The 20330-nt window shown below is 43.0% G+C and overlaps 1 protein-coding gene across 1 annotated transcript in view; it reads left to right on the top strand.

The window, feature by feature from the left end:
* Window positions 1-5990: 5990 nt before the first annotated feature.
* DSG2 (desmoglein 2) overlaps window positions 5991-20330 on the top strand; it is a 37907-nt gene continuing 23567 nt past the window's right edge. Inside the window, exons 1-3 of the mRNA XM_037032462.1 lie at window positions 5991-6379; window positions 18019-18054; window positions 19248-19382. Coding sequence (XP_036888357.1) covers window positions 6341-6379; window positions 18019-18054; window positions 19248-19382 — 210 coding nt within the window. The 5' untranslated portion in view covers window positions 5991-6340. The remainder of the gene's footprint in view (window positions 6380-18018; window positions 18055-19247; window positions 19383-20330) is intronic.

A 20330-nucleotide genomic window follows, 5' to 3' on the forward strand; every position in this document is an offset into this window, starting at 1 on the left:
GACGGTTTCTGTCTGACACTCCGAGTAAACACTCCTGCATCTGCTACAAACCTGCAAATCCTGTCCTGCAAGCACCAAATTCCAGTTCGGGGCTTCTGTTAGCAACCAAACACCCCCAACCTCTCTTCCCCAGCCACTGCCATCTCCCTTATCTTTCCAAGAATTCCCATAACAAATCCTAGGCTGAAACCAAAGCCAGAGATTCGTTCTGAAAATGGAGTTGGGGAGATAAAATTGACATTCCCAAGAGTCACACTCCCCTAACGAATGCTTCCTTTGTTCAACTTCAGAGGGAATGGGGATTTGTCATAGAGTTTATGGTTTCACACTTATTCCCCCTGTAAAGAAAAGAGCCTTAATGAGGAGGAGAAACACAGAAATGTTCTCCACAGGCCTCTGAACTCCGGCCACTTTATTCTGTTCAGGCAATGGAGGGGGAGGGGGTGTTACCCATAGTGAACCAGGCCTCCCAGAACACCCCCCTTGGTGTGGTGACATTTAGTCTCATCCTTCCAGGAATATAATATTCTCTTGCCCTTTTCCGATTTATCCTCTTTTTACACACACACACACACACACACACACACACACACGACCTATCCTCCAAAATACCCTTGGAAATGTATTCACTTATTCATTTATTCACACATTCAAATAATATCTACTAGTATCTACTGAAGACCTTCAATGGGTCAGGCACTGTTCTAGGTGCTAGACACATAGCAGTCCACAGAGAAAACACCCAGCCCTCAGGAAGTTTACATCCTAGGGAATGACAGCAGATAATAAATAAGTAAACCCGTAGTCTTATAGATTGTGATGTGCCAGGAAGGAAAAATGAAGCAGGGGAAGAGGGTGGGGAGCCCTCTGGGGGTGGGAGTAATCCCAATGACTAAACAGGGGGTCAGAGAAGGCCTCTGATAAAGTGGTATTTGCAGGCCAGTTAAGAGCTAGAGAGTAAACTTTGTATACGTCTGGAGCAGAACCTTCTAGAGAAAAGACACAGAGTGCAAAGGCCCTGAGGTGGAGCGTGCCTGGTACATTAGCTGTGTGGTGCTGTGATATAAGTAACTGATAACATGTCACCCTTCCAGTAATATGCAAGCAATGTGAGAGCCTCCAGCCAGAGAATTTTAGGCATTAGTCAGTAGAGACATCAAAGCCTCGCTAAGGTTCCCAAGATAATCAAGATATTGCTACTTTGTATACACCTCCATCCAGCATTACTAGTCTTATCATCTTTTAAAACCAATATGATTTATTTTTTAAAAATCTCTGAAGATGTGTTCAGCACTCTACTTAGATTCAAGAATAGACAACTCTGTTTTCTTTGCTGAGCCAAATCCTATGTTGCACCTATAGTATCTTCTCCTAACTTTCCTCTGTTCCATGAACAAAGTTAACAACCTCCTTAAGCCATTTTGGTTCAGGGACTTTGCATCCAAGAGGCCAGTTCTCACACTGACTCACAGGGAGCCCACGGGAAACGGCTCAGTCAGACACCTGACTCACTGCACAAGGCTCCCTCATGCTTTCAGGGCGCTGGTCTGTGGCTGTGCTCTCACGGCTGACTACAGTTGTCCCCAAAGTGTGCAACTGTTCATTAAAAATATGCTGGCTTTTCTGTGATAGACCATAGGGCTTGCAGTCTGCTGGGCTTCCATTATTACTCTGTAAGTTCTAGCTCAGAAAGGCAACAAAGTTTTTCCCACCCTGTTATCACAAGAGGACATCCCCCAGCCCCAGGTTGGCCAAGGCTCCTTGGTTTATCTAACTGGAGAGTCCATGAGAATCTCAACATCCTGACTCCTAGTCTGTGATGTTGCTCTTGCCTTGGTTTCTGTGGAAAGGAACCCCGCTCCTTCTCCAGATTAAAGGGAAGAAAAATCCTCTTTCATTTCTCCATACCTAATGTAATACACTGTCTTCTTAGCTGGCCCCTGAACTCCTCCAGCGTTGCCTTGTCCATCTCCTCTGCCACACTCAAGTCCATGTGCATCCTGGACATTTACACCTTTAACTATCAGCCAGGGCACCGGTACCCCTGACTCACACCCACCAACCGTTATTCTTCTTCTGCTCCTGGCTTCAGTGTGGTTGGAGAAAGCACACATGTACAAACTGACACAGGTACTCTGACCAGACCCACTTCTAATGTACCATCCACAGTGGATATTCCACACACCCTTCCTTACAATACTACTTTTTATTTACATTTAATTCCTTCCAGCATGTGGGCTTGTTTCAACAAATGTTTATGGGACATCTAACATGTGTTTGATATAAGAGGCTGGGCCTATTATGAATGTGATGTGACCTCTGCTTGCAAAGTACTAACACTCTGGAGAAAGAGGGATGGGTGGAGTAGCAGACGTGGATGAAAGGACCGCATGCCACAGTGTGACTGCTAGTAGGCAGGTGTGTGAGTCACTCTGACAGGGCCACAGAGGGGAGGGAATGGAGGAAATGGGTGGGTGACTGGGTATGGAGAGTGTGGGGAAAGGGAATTGAAGGTGGCTCTCAAGCTCCTGGCTTGAGTGACAGAATTGACAGGGCCTATGAGGAAGTAGGAAGATTTCGCTGGAGAGGCGTGGAGGGGTAGAGAAATCTTTTCTGTTAGTATGACAAGTTTGATATCCCTAGGACATTATAATGGTTGTTTGAGGTCCCTGTGAAACACCCAAATGGTACTGTTCCATGTTTGAGGATTGGGAGAGAAACTGGTGATAGATTTGCCCCATGGGAGTGACTACAGATTCGTGCTTGGTACCAAGTAAGAAGAAAAGGAGGAAAAAAACTCAAAAGGCCTGTGCATTTAAAAGGTAGGCAGACAATAAGAAATGACTTGAGAAAGAACAAGAAAAATAGAAAATTAGGTGACTGTTTCTGCCTCCTACCTCAATCTGCAAAATTGTGTTCTTCTCAATTCAAACTACTTACTAGTCTTTTCTAATTAAAATCACTGTAATACCTCAAATTCAATTTTTCACACACATACACACAAACCACTTTTACTTCTGACTTCCCTTCCAGTGTCAGTAAGGTGAAAGTAGTGCTTTAAAAATTTTTTTTATTCACGGATGAATCTGAAACCCCTGACTCTTGACCGACCAACAGTATCTATGCTTTGACTTGCTCTGCCCTGGCAAGTTCAATGTCTCCTTCACAATTATTCTTCTCTGAAGAATCAGCTCACCACTCCACCCCACCCCCTATCCCCACAAAAAAACTTTCTCTAATCTCATGGTTCAAAGTGTGGGTCTGGGACCCCCTTTCTCCTGATTACATTATATCCCGCATATATTTCTACCACTGCATGTATAATAGTTTACAAGTAGCTAAAGATATATTATTTCATAATGTAAGATTTGTTTCATAAAGATCTATTTTTATTTCTTTGAATTAAGAAACACTTATTTATGTTTGCATGCCCAACAAAACAAAAATTAAATATTTGTTGAGCAGGAACAACCTTAATGTTGAATAAATGAAGGAATACATGAGTGAAAACAGGGTCCTCCTCTCATTGCCCTTCTCATGTCGCCTAGAGATAGTTCAGGATTATTCTGTGTCCACACACGCTTTATCAATCAACTTCCTATGAGTAAGCGTCCAGACCTCAATAAACATTTTTTTTTGTATTTTAACAGCCACACATTTCCATCATTTGCTTTTAGGGTGTTCCATAGGGTAGCAACCAGATTTAGTTCTAACTCTTTGACATTAATTCTAATACGTATACTCCCTGGGATTTTCAGTGGAATCCAATATCAGCCCTCTATCAAATCATTACCCAAGAAATGTTGATTTATAAATGCTGGAACTGGGAGTAAGGAGGCCATGACGGTAGATAGGAAACACATTAATTTTTGTTGGTCTTGGTGAAAACATTTTTTACAAAATTTGTATGTTTGAGATAATATTCGGAGATGATACTAATAAGCTAATCACTTGAAGCTTATTCTCACCCACATGCATGTATGAATTCAGCAAAGTATTCTAGGAAATACAACTCAGGTGGATATTTTTGATACATGTAGATGTTAAAGCCAACTATTTGCACATAATATATTTTGAACTCCTGCCTTGTAAGTATGTTTCTTAAGAAAAGCGCATTTACCATAATGTTTATGTAATTTAAAGGGAAAACCTGTCAGTTAAATCTTTCATATCTTGCTAACACTTCCATTTGTGTTAAAGCAATAATTAATCCTTTGTTGGTAACAGCCACATATTTTTGTGCACAGGGATTTAAGAAGCAGATTTGCTCTCATCCGAGTAGAAAAGTCAGGAGCCAGAGCACTAGCTGTGAATCATTTGACTTTCGACAAGTCTCTTCAACTCACTGTGTCAGAAGTTCCAGAATTTTTAAAGAGAAACTAATTCAAGAATGAAACACTATGGCACTGGATGGTGCCTATAGGGACACCGTCTCTCAAAGGTGGAATAAATGGCTCATAGAAGGTATGCTATCCTGAAACTGACTTTGACAGCCTCTAAGGAAGCTGAATAACCCAACAGAAATAAAATTCGCGTTACCTATTTCTCGTTCTGGAACCCGCAATTATCTTGATTGTTAAACAGAAGTCAAAGTCTTGATCATGAGGCATAAATACTTGCCTATAAGATTCACTTGCAAGAGCATTAATTTCAGATGGGACTTATGTATAGTTTCCCAGAATGATTTGTGAAAGTGTTTAGAAAAAGCCTGCCTGGTTAAACTAGTTTTCCCAGCATGATGGGGAATGAGAATTATCACCAAAGTGTGCTGCCACCCATGTCTGGCTCAGGAGGAAGGAAGGGAAACTAGACGACGTACTTCCCTGCAGATTGAACTCTGTACCCTTGGCCCTCAACACTGTTCTAGGCACTGGAAACAGAATGGTAAGCTAAGCACACACTCTTCCTAGACACTAAGTCCTCAGCTAACTTCATTGCCAATGCAGTCACTCAGGAGCTAAGTCCTAAACCAACAGAGGAGAATGTGGTTCTCTCAGCTGAAAGAGGGGCTGGTCCTTGATGGCTGGGGAAGAACCAGACTAGAGAGAGAAGGGTAGGAGATCCTGGGGGAGGGGAGATGAAAGCACCTTTGATCACAGAAGGAACGCTGCTATTTTGGCTAAATTTTTCTAGTAGCAAATCAACCCTGTAAACTTTAATGGGTTGTGCCATTACTCCAACATCAGTAGTTAACCTTTCTTATAAATTTCCTAATCTGGCGCTGATGCTAGTGTTTTTGTTTTTTAAAAGTTGAAGTTCACATTTACTTTTGCAATACTAATTATCGTTATACTGACACCCTTATGCATTGCACACTGCAGAATGCTTCGCAGAGATTTTCTGATTTAATTTTTAGGAGAGCCCCATGTTGAGAGCTATCAATTCAATTTGTCAGATCTGGAAAGTGGGCCACGGAAAGATTGCCCAGGTCACACAGCTAGTAACTATTGGAACAAGGATTTCGACCTCTAGTTATGCTCTGTGTAAGAGATTTTGTAAATCATATCGAAGAGTGTACCTTTCTTTCCCCTTAATACCTTTCCAGTTTTGTCCTAATCGAGTCTACTTTAAAGGGGTCACAGAACTGTGCGTTTAGATCCTCTGTAATTTTTCTGATAAATTTCTCCCTCCGGGAGAAACTGCAAACCTGTAGGATGCAGTTCAGGATCCTTGGGGAACAAGGTGAAAACCTTTCGCGGAGATAGCCACCTGAAATCCTGCTCCAGAACTTCTGCTACCTGAGGGTGGGCCCCACGCACGACGTATGCAGTGAGGACGCAGGTCCCCACGTCACTCGTCTTTCTTCGCACCACCTGAGCTCTGGGCCCGAGCACATTCACAAAGCCCTGGGCCTTTCGCTGCCTCCGGCGGCCAGGCCAGTTCGCGGGGCACCGCCGCTCTCCACCGCAGAAAGTGAGGTCGCCCGCCGAGCCCTGCCTGGGTGCCCAGAGTCCGGTCCACCCTCCTGGGAGGAGGGGATTGGGAAAAAGAGTACGGCGGGGCGGGGCCTATCACGCAAAGTCCCCAAACGGGGACGTCACGGTCCCAGGTGCGTGTACGACAGGGGGCGGGAGTCACCGCGAGCCTTCTTCCTCTGCCGATTGCCCACCCCAGCGACGGCAGCTCCCACGACCCAGGCTCGGTTTTCCTGGGGTACCCACACTTGGAACCTCCCCCCCGGGCAACCGCGCGGGCGCCGCGGGCGAGGGGAGGCGGGGCGGGGAGAGGGCTGCAGGCGCTGGGGAGGAGCCGAGCGCGGGTTCGCTGGGACCCAGCTCGGGCGGTGGCGCGGAGCCGATCGGGCGGCCGGAGGCGAGGGCGCGGCGGAGACGTGGGCGCGATGGCGGGGAACGCGGAGGGCGTCCTGCTGCTTCTTCTGGTAAGTGTGCCAACCGGAACGCGGAGCCCGGGCAGGCCAGGGCATCGGCGGGCGCCAGGCTCGTGTCCCGACCCGCCTGCTGCCGCTGGAGTCATCCCCACCCGCCCGGCTTGCTTTCTTTGAGCCTGGAGGTGGGAAAGGGCTGGGCAGGCAACGGCGAGCTCGAACCCTGGGGCTTCGGGAAAACTGCTGGGGCTGAGTTGGGTGGATTGGAACCTTTCCACATTTCAGTTCTTGCCATACCCAAAGCCCTGTGCCTTTTTCTATCAATGATCTGCGGCTGTAGCGGGCCCAGGAGCGGGGAACCCCTTCCCTGGAGATCTGTGGCTTTGTTTGGAGTCTTCTGGGGAAACATGGAGGCAAATAGAGGCAGCAGACGTGCCTTTTTCCAGGTTCGCTCATGTTTTCTACGCCTCCCCAGGTGCACCGGTGCCCGTCACTGAACCGGAGAAACCGCAGAAATACCTGTATTACTAGACTGCAAAAAAAAAAAAGCCTTAAATGTACTTTTTTTGTTTAATAAACTTTTTGTTTAAGCCATGTTTTTAAAATCACCCACACAAAGATAGTTTTAACTTAAAGTTCACAGTGTTGGTATTTTAAAATAAGCATACTTTTAAAAAGATTTTATTTATTTATTTTTAGAGAGAGGGAAAGGGAGGGAGAAAGAGAGGGAGAGAAACAGCAGTGTGTGGTTGCCCCTCACGTGCCCCCAGCTGGGGACCTGGCCCTCAAGCCAGGCCTGTGCCCTGACTGGGAATGGAACTGCAAACCCTTTGGTTTGCAGGCTGGTGCTCAATCCACTGGGCCACACCAGGTAGGGCTAAAATAAGTATGTTTTTCGCTTTAGCAATTTAATATTTTTATTGTAATTTGGCAATAATCGCTCCTTAAGAAGTGATTATAACTAGCCGAAGCAGAGCAGAATTCTGGACAGAATGGTTTTTGTGTATCTAAAGGGGTACAGTATAAAAAAAGTATGTGAATGTGTTCTTTGGGCGTCAGGAGTGCTGCTAGGGAGATGATTCTGGACGGAAGTAGACATCAGGAGCGGTAGGGAGGAAGAAGAGGAAAGACCCAAAGAGACCCAGAGAACTAAGCCTGAGATGAGACGTAGTGAAAGGGATTGGGAGGAGAGAGGGAGGAACAGGACTGGGAGGAAAGAAAGAAAGGGAAATGGCGGGAAGGGAAGTGAGTCTGCGCACACAAGTGTGTGTGCGCTTGTGTGTGTGGTCACAATGAAGGCGGACAGCATGCTGAGCCTCTCCTGTTTAAACCACCCAGAGCTCATGATAAATTCAAAATCGGCATCAGCCCTTTCTTTCAACATGGCAAACAACCTTTTTGCCTACAACCCAGTATAATCACATAAAACTGCTATCATATATATGTGGTCCATTGTTGACCACAACATCAATATATGGGCATGACTGTACACTGTAGAGTATTGGTTGTTTGCCTTTGTGGTCATATGGCTAACCAGGAGATGCAGCTCTCAGCTGCTGCCCAGCATCACAAGAGAGTATCTATCACACATTGCTAGCCCTGGAAAAGATCAAAATTCAGAATTTGAAGGATGATGTCTGCTGAATGTTTATCACATTTGCACCATTGTTAGGCTGAACCATTGTAAGTCAAGGGACATCTGTATAGTCAACTCATCTGACAGAACTGCTTCTTAAGGAAACAGGTCTTTTATAGAAGGGAATATAAATTGTAGTCTGTATGGGTCAGAGTTCAGCTGCAGATAACAGTTCATTCTAGCTAGTTGGAGCAAGAAGAGATTTATTTCAGGACGTTACATTGATTACATAAGTATAGGGAGGATCGCGGAAACAGACTGTGGTGTGTGCTATCAGTAATGACCTCAAAGCCACCCAGCAGGACCCGAGAACTCAGGGAGGGGCTCCCTCTCCTGTGAACCGGAAACACTGCCACTCTCACAGAACGGGAGCTGCTGTGATTAGGATACTGTCGCTGCCAGCTCCCAGGACCATGCCACAACTGCCAGGAACCATACCAACTAAATATACCTGTACCCTGCCTCCTGGCACCCATGAATCTAATGGTAGACACAAGCGCCATAATAAGACTGCCTCAAAAATCCAACTATATCCACATCCAAGCTTGCTAGCAAAAACAGCAGACACATGGCTTCTGCTTCACTTCCTCCTTTCACGCTCACGGAAGTTCTGATTGGCTGACCCCAAATCATGTTCAGAACCTTAGCTGCAAGTGAATCTGATGTGTGGGTTCGGCTTCCCTCTGCAGTTCAGAAAAGCACACCAGAAGATGTTGAGTGATACGCATATACCTAACACAGCCATACAGACTACTTCTGTCTAAATGTAAAAAAAAGATAATTTCGTGAGTAAAGGTAGAGACTCTTTTCCTGAGTTCTCTACCTGGGATCTACCAACTCCTAAATGGTCGACACAGAAAATTCAGAGCATCCTTAGACGGGGCTGGGAATAGATTACATACCTGTTTTCACTAACCTGTAACTAAAACTAGCATTTCTTTAACTTATAAGTGTAGGAAAGACACTGCGATAGCATTAGCAGTGCCTGTGACTTTGTCACAGTAGAATTCACATCGTACTATAGTTATCTCACTCAAAATACCATTTATTCTTGTCACTAACAGACTTTCCACTAGCTCTTATTAGATAATATGTTGCTAATGAGTGAATGATATCACTGTATCACAACTATGGTAGGTTTTTTAAATTCTGAGAAGTATTTCAACATAATTGGATTCATTCATAATCCAGTGGCTCTTTAAGTACTATTGTATAAATTTAAAAGCATTCTGAGAAAGGGTCTGTAGGCTTCACCAGGCTGCTAAAGAGGGCACTCAAGGAAGAGATTGTTTTATGTTTGTCTTAATTCTGCCTGAGACTAATGAAGCTTGCCCTTTAAAATCAAACCACATTTTAAGGATTCAATGAGAGCAAATTGTACTGTGAACAGTGACATCTACTAGTGTGTTAGTTTGCCAGGGCTGCTGAAACACAGTACCAAGGATTGAATAGCTTAAAACAGCAGAAATGTGTTGCTTTATAGTTCTAGATGCTAGAAGTCTGAAACCAAGGTGTTGGCAAGGGCCATTCTCCCTCTGACACATGTAGGTTCCCTCCCTTGTCTCTTCCTAGTGTTCGGTGGTTTTCCAGCATTCTTTGGCATTCCTTGCCTTGCGGATGCATCACTCCAATCCTCTGTCCCCAATCCTCGCATGGCATTCTTTCTGTGTTTCCTCCTGTAGTCTTCCCTCTGTGCAAGTCCGAGTCTGTCCAGTAGCCCCTTTTCATAAGGACGCTGATCACAATGGGCTCCCACTAATGACCTCCGTTTGGTCGGATCTGCAAAGACCCTGTTTCCTAATAAGGTCACATACTGAGTACTGGGGGTATGACTTCAACTGACCCAACTTTTTGGGGGGAGCCATGGTTCAGCCCAACAGATTTTAGACTAAGTTCAAGTATATATTAGATGATAAATATTGAGGCCTATAAGAATAATCAGTTATATCCAGGAATTTTAGAATGCACAATTTCACATTTGTTTTTGTTTTTGAAGATTAATAGGTGATTGGAAATGGCAAATCTTAGTGGGAGTTCCTATCATTGTAAACCTAGAGAAAGTGTTTTACAAAAAGACATGAGCATTTTTGGTCTGAACTCTCCCTGATTATTGGAAATACCTGGTAGGCTAAATTTAAATCCCCAAGTCTGAGATCCAGAAATACGTATTGATAGAAACTTCCCATTAATCTTAATTATGAGACAGGTCTAAGAGTGATCATTACCCATTGAAGTTTTGCATAACAGTTTTTGCATGAATGAAGTGTGCAAATACTAACATGAAAAGAAAGTATACATTAAATAGGAATTAGTATTTTTAAAGCTGCCAAATTGTACTAAAAATCACAAACCCTAATTGAAATCATTAATGGGCTTTAAATTAACGTGAGCATTTCTTAATCACAGCTTTTTTTCTGTTTTAACATGCCACAAATTTTAAAGGCTTACAAATAACACTTTCGGACATATGCTCTATATATAATGAGAGATTATTTTCTTAGTGAAGTTTATCTTAAAGTATCAGATGAGTAGCACAGATGACATTGCACTATTTTTATTTCAAGTTATTTTAAAAATTGATTGAGATTTTTACCATATGCAGAGGTTGGTGACAGGGTGAAGGAAGTTGGGACACCAGGATTTATCCCACAGTCTATGGTAAGATGAGTAATGCCCACCCAAACAATGAATGTTACAAACACTGACTACACATGACCATTATTTTAGTGATTCCCTGTGAGGCTAGGCACTGTGACAGACCTGGGGAGGCCACAAAAAAGCTGGACATGTTCAGCCCTCCTGGTGCTTACGGTCTAGTAAACAAGCAAATGGCCGCTTCCCAAGTGGGTGAGGGTCGGAAGAGTGATGATAAAACAGCAGGCAGCGCCCTGAGCCCACAGAGGGAGCCCTGCATTGAGCATCCCTGCCAAGCTCTGACAATAATTATGAATTGGTGAGATGCTATGAACAGAGGTAGGGAGAAGAATGTTCTAGGGCGAGAAAAGAGCACAGGCTTAGGCCTGAAAACACAGGTGCATGGCTCCTTGGGAGAAATTGAAGAGGTTGTCGTAGTGGGAACGTAGAATTTGAGACAGATTTTTGTCATATGCAGAGCTTGGTGATGGGGTGAAGGAAGCTGGAGTACCAGGGTCAGATGAGTAGTGCCCCCCCCCCAAAAAAAAAGCACGGGATGGGGATTTGCCCTACACACATCACAAGGAGACATATCAGACATGCCTGGGAGGCAGTGGTTGAGAAGGTGCTGCCCTTAGGACGTGGTACAAGCAACCCTTGCCTACCCTGGAGCCACAGGTGTCTACATCTTGTCTGTTATCTTCCCTCCCTACCCAGAGGATTCCCCCAGGATCTAAAGGGCACATTTATACAGTTCGTGCTCTGAGGATCACGTCCTTCTAGCCACTCAGAGTTAACATGTGTCCTCTTACCCCTTCTCCTCTCCACTGGGCCCCGGGCCACATGCCCCTCAGAGCATTGCCGAAGACTGGAGCTGGCCCCATAAAGACCCTTCCTCCCACCCCGCCAGCTCAGCACCAGTACCTTTGGCCATCCTCATTACACCTCTGGCTTATTCCTGTCTTCTGCCCTTCATCTTACACAGGACTGCCAGAAAATCTTTATGAAGGTCTAGTGTTGTGAAGGTGTAGTATTCCCAGTCAGGAGCTGTCAACGACTCCCCATTCCTTTTAATTCCTTTCATCAGTGAAAATCCCTAGCCCAGACCTTTTGTCTTTATTTTTATTTGCCACCATCACATAGTCTAGATGCAAAACTACAAGACCTCTTTTTCAGGGCCTTCAGCCTCTAGGTTCTGACACATCTCAGTTGCCTTTGATGCCAGATTTCCCCTCTGCCTCCTACACGGACAGACAAAGATTCCACCCCCCAAGGCCTTGGCCAAGCCCCTTGCCACCTCCTGCCCTGAACCTCTCCTCATTTCTCTGGCAGGAAGTAATTTCTGCCTTTTCCAGGCTCTCCAGAATGGTTTCTGCCGCTGTCATTCACACAGTGGGTTTTTCTATCTCATATCATAGCAGAATAGGTACACTTTATGTCTCTTACTAATCTAGGCTCCTTCAGACCAGGATCTGCCTGTCATTTATATATGAACTATTGAACATAGAAATGTTCTTTAAAAACTTAAAAGTATCTGTTTAGAGAAGCTAGAATTGTAATCTGAATTCCATTGTTCACAAGAAATATTGAATGCCCAGATCGGTTAAGTGATAAATGTTTGTTTGATCTTAATACATTCATCAGTTACTACTATGCCTTTTTACTTTGTACCAGTCTTCTCAGTGCTCGTGAACTTGTCACGTGTTCAGGGAGCTTACAGTTAGGGAAGAGGAGGACAGGGAAGAGAACCTGACTTTTTTTTTTTTTTGCACACCCGCCGAGTGCCAGGCACTGGATTTAGTGACTGTTATTAATGGGCCAAGCCTGACAGAACCCAGGTCCCCCAACAGCACGTGCATCTTGTCACTCCACAGGCACCAGCCGCTGTGACCTCCTGTTACAGCAGTGTTCTGTGGTTTGTCGTCAGTGAGGCTTGAGCCTCTGGGACTAAATGGTCAGTTTACTTTCACTACAAGTTAGAATGCTGGAAAGGAAAAGAGAGGTGTAAATTAAGATTTGTCTGGTTTCGCAGATGTAGTCCTGCAGAAGTATTTGTACTGCTTTAAAAAAGCCATCGATCTTCGCTGTGTTCAATTGTGTCACCCACTTAGCTGAGGCCAGTTGAAAAAGACAGTTTCCATTGTCCACCTGGGAGTCAACTATTGGCCAGTTTCTAAGAGTTCCTGAGTTTGCCTTCTTGACAAACCAGTGCCATCTAATGGTGAAAGGCCAATCCAAAGTCTCAGTTTCTTAAATTGGGTGGAGGGGGATGTCAATCTGTTTTTCTTCATTCTGTTTTTTTAGTATAATTTTCAGGAGTGTGTTGCCGCAAAAATGTGGAAACAGACCATCACTTTCATCTATCAAATTGTGTGAGATGAATTATAGAGATTTACTTATATTTTTCCTGAGTCCTAAAAAAACCCATACTAATAAAATGGTAGGATATTCCCCTCCAAAATGCTCTGGATCAGCCTTGGTGGGGTAGCTCAGTTGGTTAGAGCGTCAACCAGATATGCCAAGGTTGGGGGTTCAGTCCCCAGTCGGGGTGCATACAAGAAGCAACCAATGAATGCATGGATAAGTGGAACAACAAAACTGATGCCTGCCCCCAAAGTCAATAAGTTAAAAAAATCTTTTTAATGCTCAGGATCAAGTAAAACAATCTAGAAGAAGCAATATGAACCAAGTGAGAACACTATTTAAAGCAATTCTGCTGTAGTTGATTTTCATTGGAAAGGTAGGAAAATCTTGTAATGGTTGGGACTTATACTCAGTTACTGGATTTCCTGATCTAGAATCCATTGTGTCACACATTTCTCTGATTAAGTGTTCCTTACTCAGTTTGTGAATTAGCCAGTCTTTCTTCTTTCCTTCCTTTCCTTTGCTACTCTGTGACTTTACACACCGGTTTTCAAAAGTGATCCCGGGCCAGCCGCAGCAGCATTACCAGGAAACCTGTTAGAAATTCAGCTGCTTCTACGCCGCCCCAGACTTGCTGAGTCAGAAACCCTCGGGTCGGGCCGGCAACCTGGGTTTTAAGCAGATGATTCTAAGGCCACTTAAGCTTGAGTGCCTCTGTGAACGTCCCTATTAGAAATTAATTAGGAGTTAAGAAGTTAATTTACCAAATTAATTGGTAAATTAATTAATTGGGAGAAAAGAACATTTGATATTGAAAAGCTTACTTTTAACTCCTTGTTAGAAGTCCAATTAACTACTTATCTGATTTTTAAAAAAAATGTTTTAGGGGCCAAAGAAATCAACCCTAAATAAAGTAATGTTGACTTTTCCAGGCCTTCAGTTTATTTTTCTTTGTTTCTTCTACCAAAGGACAAAGTAGAAGCTGTTCGTGATTGCTCAAAACTCAGCCTGAAGTTAGAAGTACATGATCTAACTACTCAGCCGGAGCACAGCATTGCTAAGTCCGTATTTTAAAATTCATTGAGGCAATAAATGCTTTCAAAGAAAGTATCTTCCTCTTTAAATCTAATGTCAGTATGACTCTTCCAAAATCATCTTTTGCATTAAGATTAGCCCAAACGTCTGAAGAGCAGGTGAAAGATTTTGATAAATCATAAAATGTATTGCAGTCAGACTAAAAAGTATGTAGTTTTGCTATCAAAACTTCAAATTCAGAATTCAAAACAAAGGTCAAAATGCTGCTTTACTTGGCTGAGTTTTTTTTCTAAAGTAGCAGCTGTGAAAACAAAAATGTATTTGTTTAATTTGGCTGTTGAGTGTGGCATCTCTGTGTGAATCATACCTATGTGTGAATCATCTATAAGGTGGATTTTTTAAGCTGAGATTTTCTAAATAAGTTACAACATTAAGCGTAAAATAAGAAATTTTGTAGACTCTCTCCTGAAGGACATATCAGCCAGGAGGAGCTGTCTGTCATCCACTGCCTCGAATGACCTCCTTGATTCTGCTTTTTAAACTCGGTCTAGGTGACTTCAGAACAGGAAGTAACAGTTAAAGGTGCTGACCTTGAGAACAAAGAGAGCATTAATTGATTGTATTTTTGCAGTGCCCTTGACCTTCCCTCACGCCTCCTCCAAAACCAAATTGCTTTCTTGCCAGGTACCAGGGAGGCCAGTTGTTGCAAGATGCATAGGATTCAAGGGTAGAATTATTTTTTTAATTTTTAAAACATTGGTAAATTGGGAATGCTTTTGAAGGATTTGTCTAGTCCATCTTCCAGTCTTTGGATACAGAGACTAAAAGCTTACTTTGCCTGTTCAGTCTTGAAGTAATGTTGTTGCACGTGGAGTTTTCTCTCATCAACTTCCTTGTGAGAAAAAAAGAGCTAAAGATTTCATACTTGGGAAAACTCTAGAGATTATCTTGTCCAACCATTCTTCCAATGCCTGAAAGTCATTTACAGCAACCCTACAGGAGGCCACTCAAAACGTAGAGCTGGAAATCCTCTGAGGGGAGTGGGGAGGAATGGGAATGGAGGGCAGAGAGGGTGTTGCTGGTTTCACTTGCATTGCCTACAGATTTCCCGTTTGGAAATTTACCTAAGTCCTTATTCCTTATGGTCCTGTGGCAGTTGTAGTACCTTTGTGACCCTCATTATTAGTTTCCAATCAGAGAAACCTGGTCTGAATAAGGATTTCTCAGCCTTGGCTCTTTGCCCTCTGGAACCGGAGAGTGCTTTGGAAAGAGGAGGGGTGTGGGGAGGACTGCCTTGTGCATTGCAGACCTGCAGCATCTCTGGCTCTACCCACTAGATGCCAGTGGCTCTCACCTCCCGTCTTTTATCAGACAACCAAAAAAGTCTCTAGACATGACCAGATATCCCCGGTGAGTGGGTGGGGGTGTGCAAAATCTCCAGTTGAGAACCACTTTTCTAAATTAACAATGTGTTTTACATGATACAGAATCCCAAGGGAATATCCAAATTATGTACTTTAGAAAAAAGTAGTTAAGTTCTTAACTTTTTAAAATCAAATAAACAGTTCCACAATTAACAGAATGTTAGTACAGTTCTCTTGGGTTTTTTTGTGCAGTGGATGTAGAGCAAATATTTCAGTCCATCCTGCATTATTAAGTGACTATGAAAACAAACTACTGAATAGGTGCTTTAAGAAAACAAGTAGCATCACTATTACATAGATTCCAAGATGCCCTCAGCCTTAAGATGCACACAGATTTTTGTAACTTTTTAGTATAACATACAGAAAAGTACACATATCACAAGTGTGCTGAATTACTGGACTTTGACAAACTGAGCACCCCATAACCAGCAACTAGATAAAGAAAAAAGATTACTGGCACCCCAGATGCCATGACAGTGACTCACTCTCCTCTGCCAGCACCGACCTTGATCAACCCTCAATCGTCCCTGCTCCATGGCCTGGCCGTCCCCTTCTCGGGGCTCTCTGACTTGCCCCCCTTTCCATTCAGGTCTCCGCAGATACATCCTCTTCTAAGAGCCTCCTCAGAGTCCTAAATTACTCCCTCCCGGCCTGCCCCTGCTTCAGTGTTCTTTACAACTGTTACCACGGTCTATTGTTGTCTGTCTCCTCAATGTCTCAGAACATTCTATTACTTAGCATATTGCGGGAGCTCATATGGAAGGCATGAATGAATAAATCCAAATTTCAGAAATTTTAAGATGAGGATAATGCAAGTCTTGGAATTGAGGCTATACCATCACAATTCTATTTACTGAGTGTCTATTACGTGTCAGACATTTGCAATAAAAACACATTATTTTTTTTAATGTGCATGATAACCATGCCAAGTGGACATAGCAGCTAAGTCACTCTCAGATATAAGTAACAAAACCCAACTAAAAGGGGATTAAATAAAAATATCGAATATCTGAAGAAATGGATCAGAGGTGGGGTGGCTCCAGATTTAACCACTTCTGCAACTCAGAGATGTTATGGTGTCAGTTCGGCTTCTCTGCTATTTTATTATCTTTGTCCTCGTGGTCACAGATGGCTGTAGCCGTTCCCAAAGGCGCATCCTTGCTGAACAGTGTCCAGAGCAGATGGAGAGGAGCTTTGCACACGCTTCTCTTCTTATCAGCGAGGATGGTTTTTTCCAGGCTCCCCTGATATCTCGTCGGCCAAAATTCAGTTATACATTGTTATGGATTAAATGTTTGTGTTCTCTCCAAATTCTTATGTAGAATCCTTAAATCTCAATTTGGAGGTGGGGCCTTTGGGAGGTAATAAGGTTTAGATGCAGTTGGGAAGTTTGGAATAGTATGTATGATAGGGTTGCAGTAAGAGAGACAAAGATGAGACAATTGTGTAATTTATGGTCTGAATGGGCGCACTTTTGAGAATAAAAAGTTTGCTAACAGAGGATGTACCTGCACCTTAAGTGTCATCCGGATTCTCCTGGGAAAGCGGAAATGTATGGTCACCCTAGAAACCAACACCAACCCTGTGGAGGGAGCCGCTATTGAAGAGCATGCGTAGTGATGAATCCAGTCAGCCACAGGGCCCTCTCCAGCGGTGTTGTCAGCACAGGGTCCGAATCAAAGAGAATAACTAATAGCTAGGCATACAAAGTTGGGGGAAAGTGAGGCAGGAGTGTTAGAAAGTCGAGAGAATGAGCGATCTCTGAGTGACCCAGAATATCTTTGAATGGCTGGGGATAATCTCATACCAGCTTGGTGCAATGATCGTCTGCAGTGATGGACGTCTGCAATGTCTCAAGCCACTTACTTCCTGTGGCTACTGAGCAAATGAATTTTTGTTACAAATAATGTAAGTGTAAGTGTAAATAGCCACTTGCAGCCACCGTATTAGAAAGTGCTGGTTTGGATGAAGCCAAGAGAAAAGTGAAGCAAAAGTCAAAAGACAGGATGGAGGTTTATTATACAGATTTTAGAGTAAACATAACTGTGTTTAGTTCTGTGTACTGATGAAGTTCACAATGTGACAGTGCTTGGTAAGAACCAAAGAAAAGAGTTGGTGGGACCTAGGATGGTGAAGAATGAAGTCTGGCTGTGAGTAGTCGTGGGCATGACCCGAGGGGGTGATGGGCCACGGGGTGGCGGGAGGCATCTCACAGTAAAGACCTTGGGGAAAGGTAAGTGGGTTCTCCAAGAACATGAGATGAAAACCACAAGGTAAAGAGAAAAGCGTGAGGGACTGGCCAAGATTTCAACAGCAGAGCTTCACGTTGTGGTTTTCAGATACTGCTCATGTTCCAAGTTCCCTGGAGAAGGCATTATGAATCCAAAAGAGTGCAGACTCCTCTCGCTAGCCCTGGTCTCGGCAAGGAGGCAAAGGGGAAATTTCAAACTTGTTTCCTCTGGACAAAGGAGAAGGGTGGTGGTTAACCCTTTTCTTTGTTGTTTTTAATGTCTGTACTATCTTAGGTTATTCATTGTCAAAATATTTAAACTGAAATGAGTGGTAAATTGTGCTTAACGGTAAATAATTTTATGTTTCAGATCCACTTTTGCTTTGGAAATGCACTCCATTTAGAGGTAAGGAACCAAGGGAATTATTTCTGTCTTTTGGACCCAGGCTTCATTTTGTGGAATACAGTGAGGCCGTGCCTCAGCCAGATTAGAAGTGTGCCCCCCCCAAACCCAGATCTTCCCACTCAAACAAATGCGCAGAAACACACATCAAGGAACGTTAGTGCACCGTTTGGGGAGCAGTCTGTCCACCGATAAGAGAATGATGCAACAATTTAAGTTATAGAATAATCTTTCGACTAAAGACAAAGAAGAAAATCAATGACCTAGTGATGACCAATGTAAATATCTCTAAATAAAATACATGGTATAGAGAGCTATCAAATGAGTAAAATGATCAACTTAGTAGAATAATCATTTCTTATGATACTAGGTCAGATGTGTTGAAATTTTCCTTGGATAAAATATTAAAACCAAATTGATAATTTATAGAACCATTTTCCACTTAAACGTTTCTAAAAACTGAAGATGGGCAATTTAATCCTTTGATCCATCATTAAAACAATAAATTCAGCCCTTGCTGGCGTGGCTCGGTGGATTGAGTGCCAGCCTATGAACCAAGAGGTCGCTGGTTCAATTCCCAGTCAGGGCACAAGCCTGGGTTGCAGGACAGGTCCCCAGTGGGGGATGCATGAGAGGCAACCTCACATTAATGTTTCTCTCCTTGTCTTTCTCCTTCCCTTACCCTTTCTCTAAAAATAAATAAATAAAATCTTTTTTAAAAAAGACAATAAATTTATTGACTGACATTTCCAGCAGTTTTAGTCAAATTGATATCATTAAGTAAGATTTAGTCTTAAAACGTTAGTAATTCACTTTTAAAATATAAGCCACCACAGGAAAATTGGACTTTATTTTCAGCTAGTGACAAAAGCATTCTTATCTGGATTTTAATTTGTTCATTTGTATGGTCACTAAATTATTCTTTTAACTTTTAAATTCTTCAATCTGGGAAAATCTCTTCTTACTGCTAGGAACTGAGCCCTGCTGCGATACTGGTTTGGAGACAATCTGTTGAATTCCTACAGAATGCGCTGGAGTGCGTACATTGCCTCTTTGGAAATGAAGCCTGTTAAGAAATGTGAAATTAATACCTTGAACGTTGCACAGCTATCTTTAGAGTTTTAGTAAATTACAGGATACCATACTAATGTCTCAGAGTACTTAATAATTTTTATGGCAATATTGTATCATTGTAGGCCTTACACACAAGACAAGAAAATAAGCTGCTCCCTAAACACACCCACTTAGTGCGGCAAAAGCGTGCCTGGATCACCGCGCCCGTGGCTCTTCGGGAAGGAGAGGATCTGTCCAGAAAGAATCCGATTGCCAAGGTACCTCCTAAAGAGGAACAGAAAAATACATGCATATTGCTAATATGTGGTGGGAGAAGACTTTTATGTTCACTTTTAAATTTAAGGATAATTACACAGTGTAATAAGTACACACACACACAGGACACGGTACAACCCTTCTCTATTGCAAACTCTTTGATTACAAAATAATAAGCATGTAATTCTGTAATGTAACAATATCACACTCAGGCACACCACGTGACATTTTAGGTGAAATGTCCAAATTGCTGTCCATCTCGTGCAAAGCATTCACGTACCCTACCAGCCACACCCAAGCAAGCCTTACTTCTACCAGACCCTGTATATTGTGGATGTAGTTAAAAACCAGCAGAGCTAAATTTTTAGCAGAAAACTTCCAACGTTAAGATCTTCCTTCTCATTTTTTAAGATGCAACATCACTGGTGAGGATGTATACAATTTGGGGCTTCGAGTCAACTAAGAGTTAAGGGACATGGCACCAGCTGAATCTTTGTGTAACAAAATGTTACAGTAACCAAAAGAAGATAGATACTCTCATATGTAGGGGATGGAAAATTCTTTTTCCTGCTATCGTCCCACGTTCTGACTGGGACCCTGTTGAACTGACCAAATATTAACAAGGGGGAAAAACAAGTTTATTAACATGTATATTATGCACGTAACCCATGGGAGTATCCAGAGATAAGTGACTCAAAGTTTTGGTTAGAATTTGGGCTTATGTAGCATCTTAGGAAAGGAGCAATATATTTTTAGGGCAATGACAGGCAAAGAAAAAGGACCTTGAATTTGTAGAGGCAGCAAATTGTGGAAAGGCCGATACATGGGAAACTAATGGTAGAAAATAGTGAGTTAAGTTTGTTATGTGGATTTCTTCTACCATCTCCAAACTGATAAGGGTCTAAAGCTGTTGGTGATGGTTAGCTTTTGTCTTTCTTGGTGGAGAGGGA

Source organism: Sturnira hondurensis, unplaced genomic scaffold (assembly GCF_014824575.4).
Source record: "Sturnira hondurensis isolate 20B ecotype Veracruz unplaced genomic scaffold, ASM1482457v3 Scaffold0001872, whole genome shotgun sequence".
Classification (NCBI taxonomy): Eukaryota; Metazoa; Chordata; class Mammalia; order Chiroptera; family Phyllostomidae; genus Sturnira; species Sturnira hondurensis.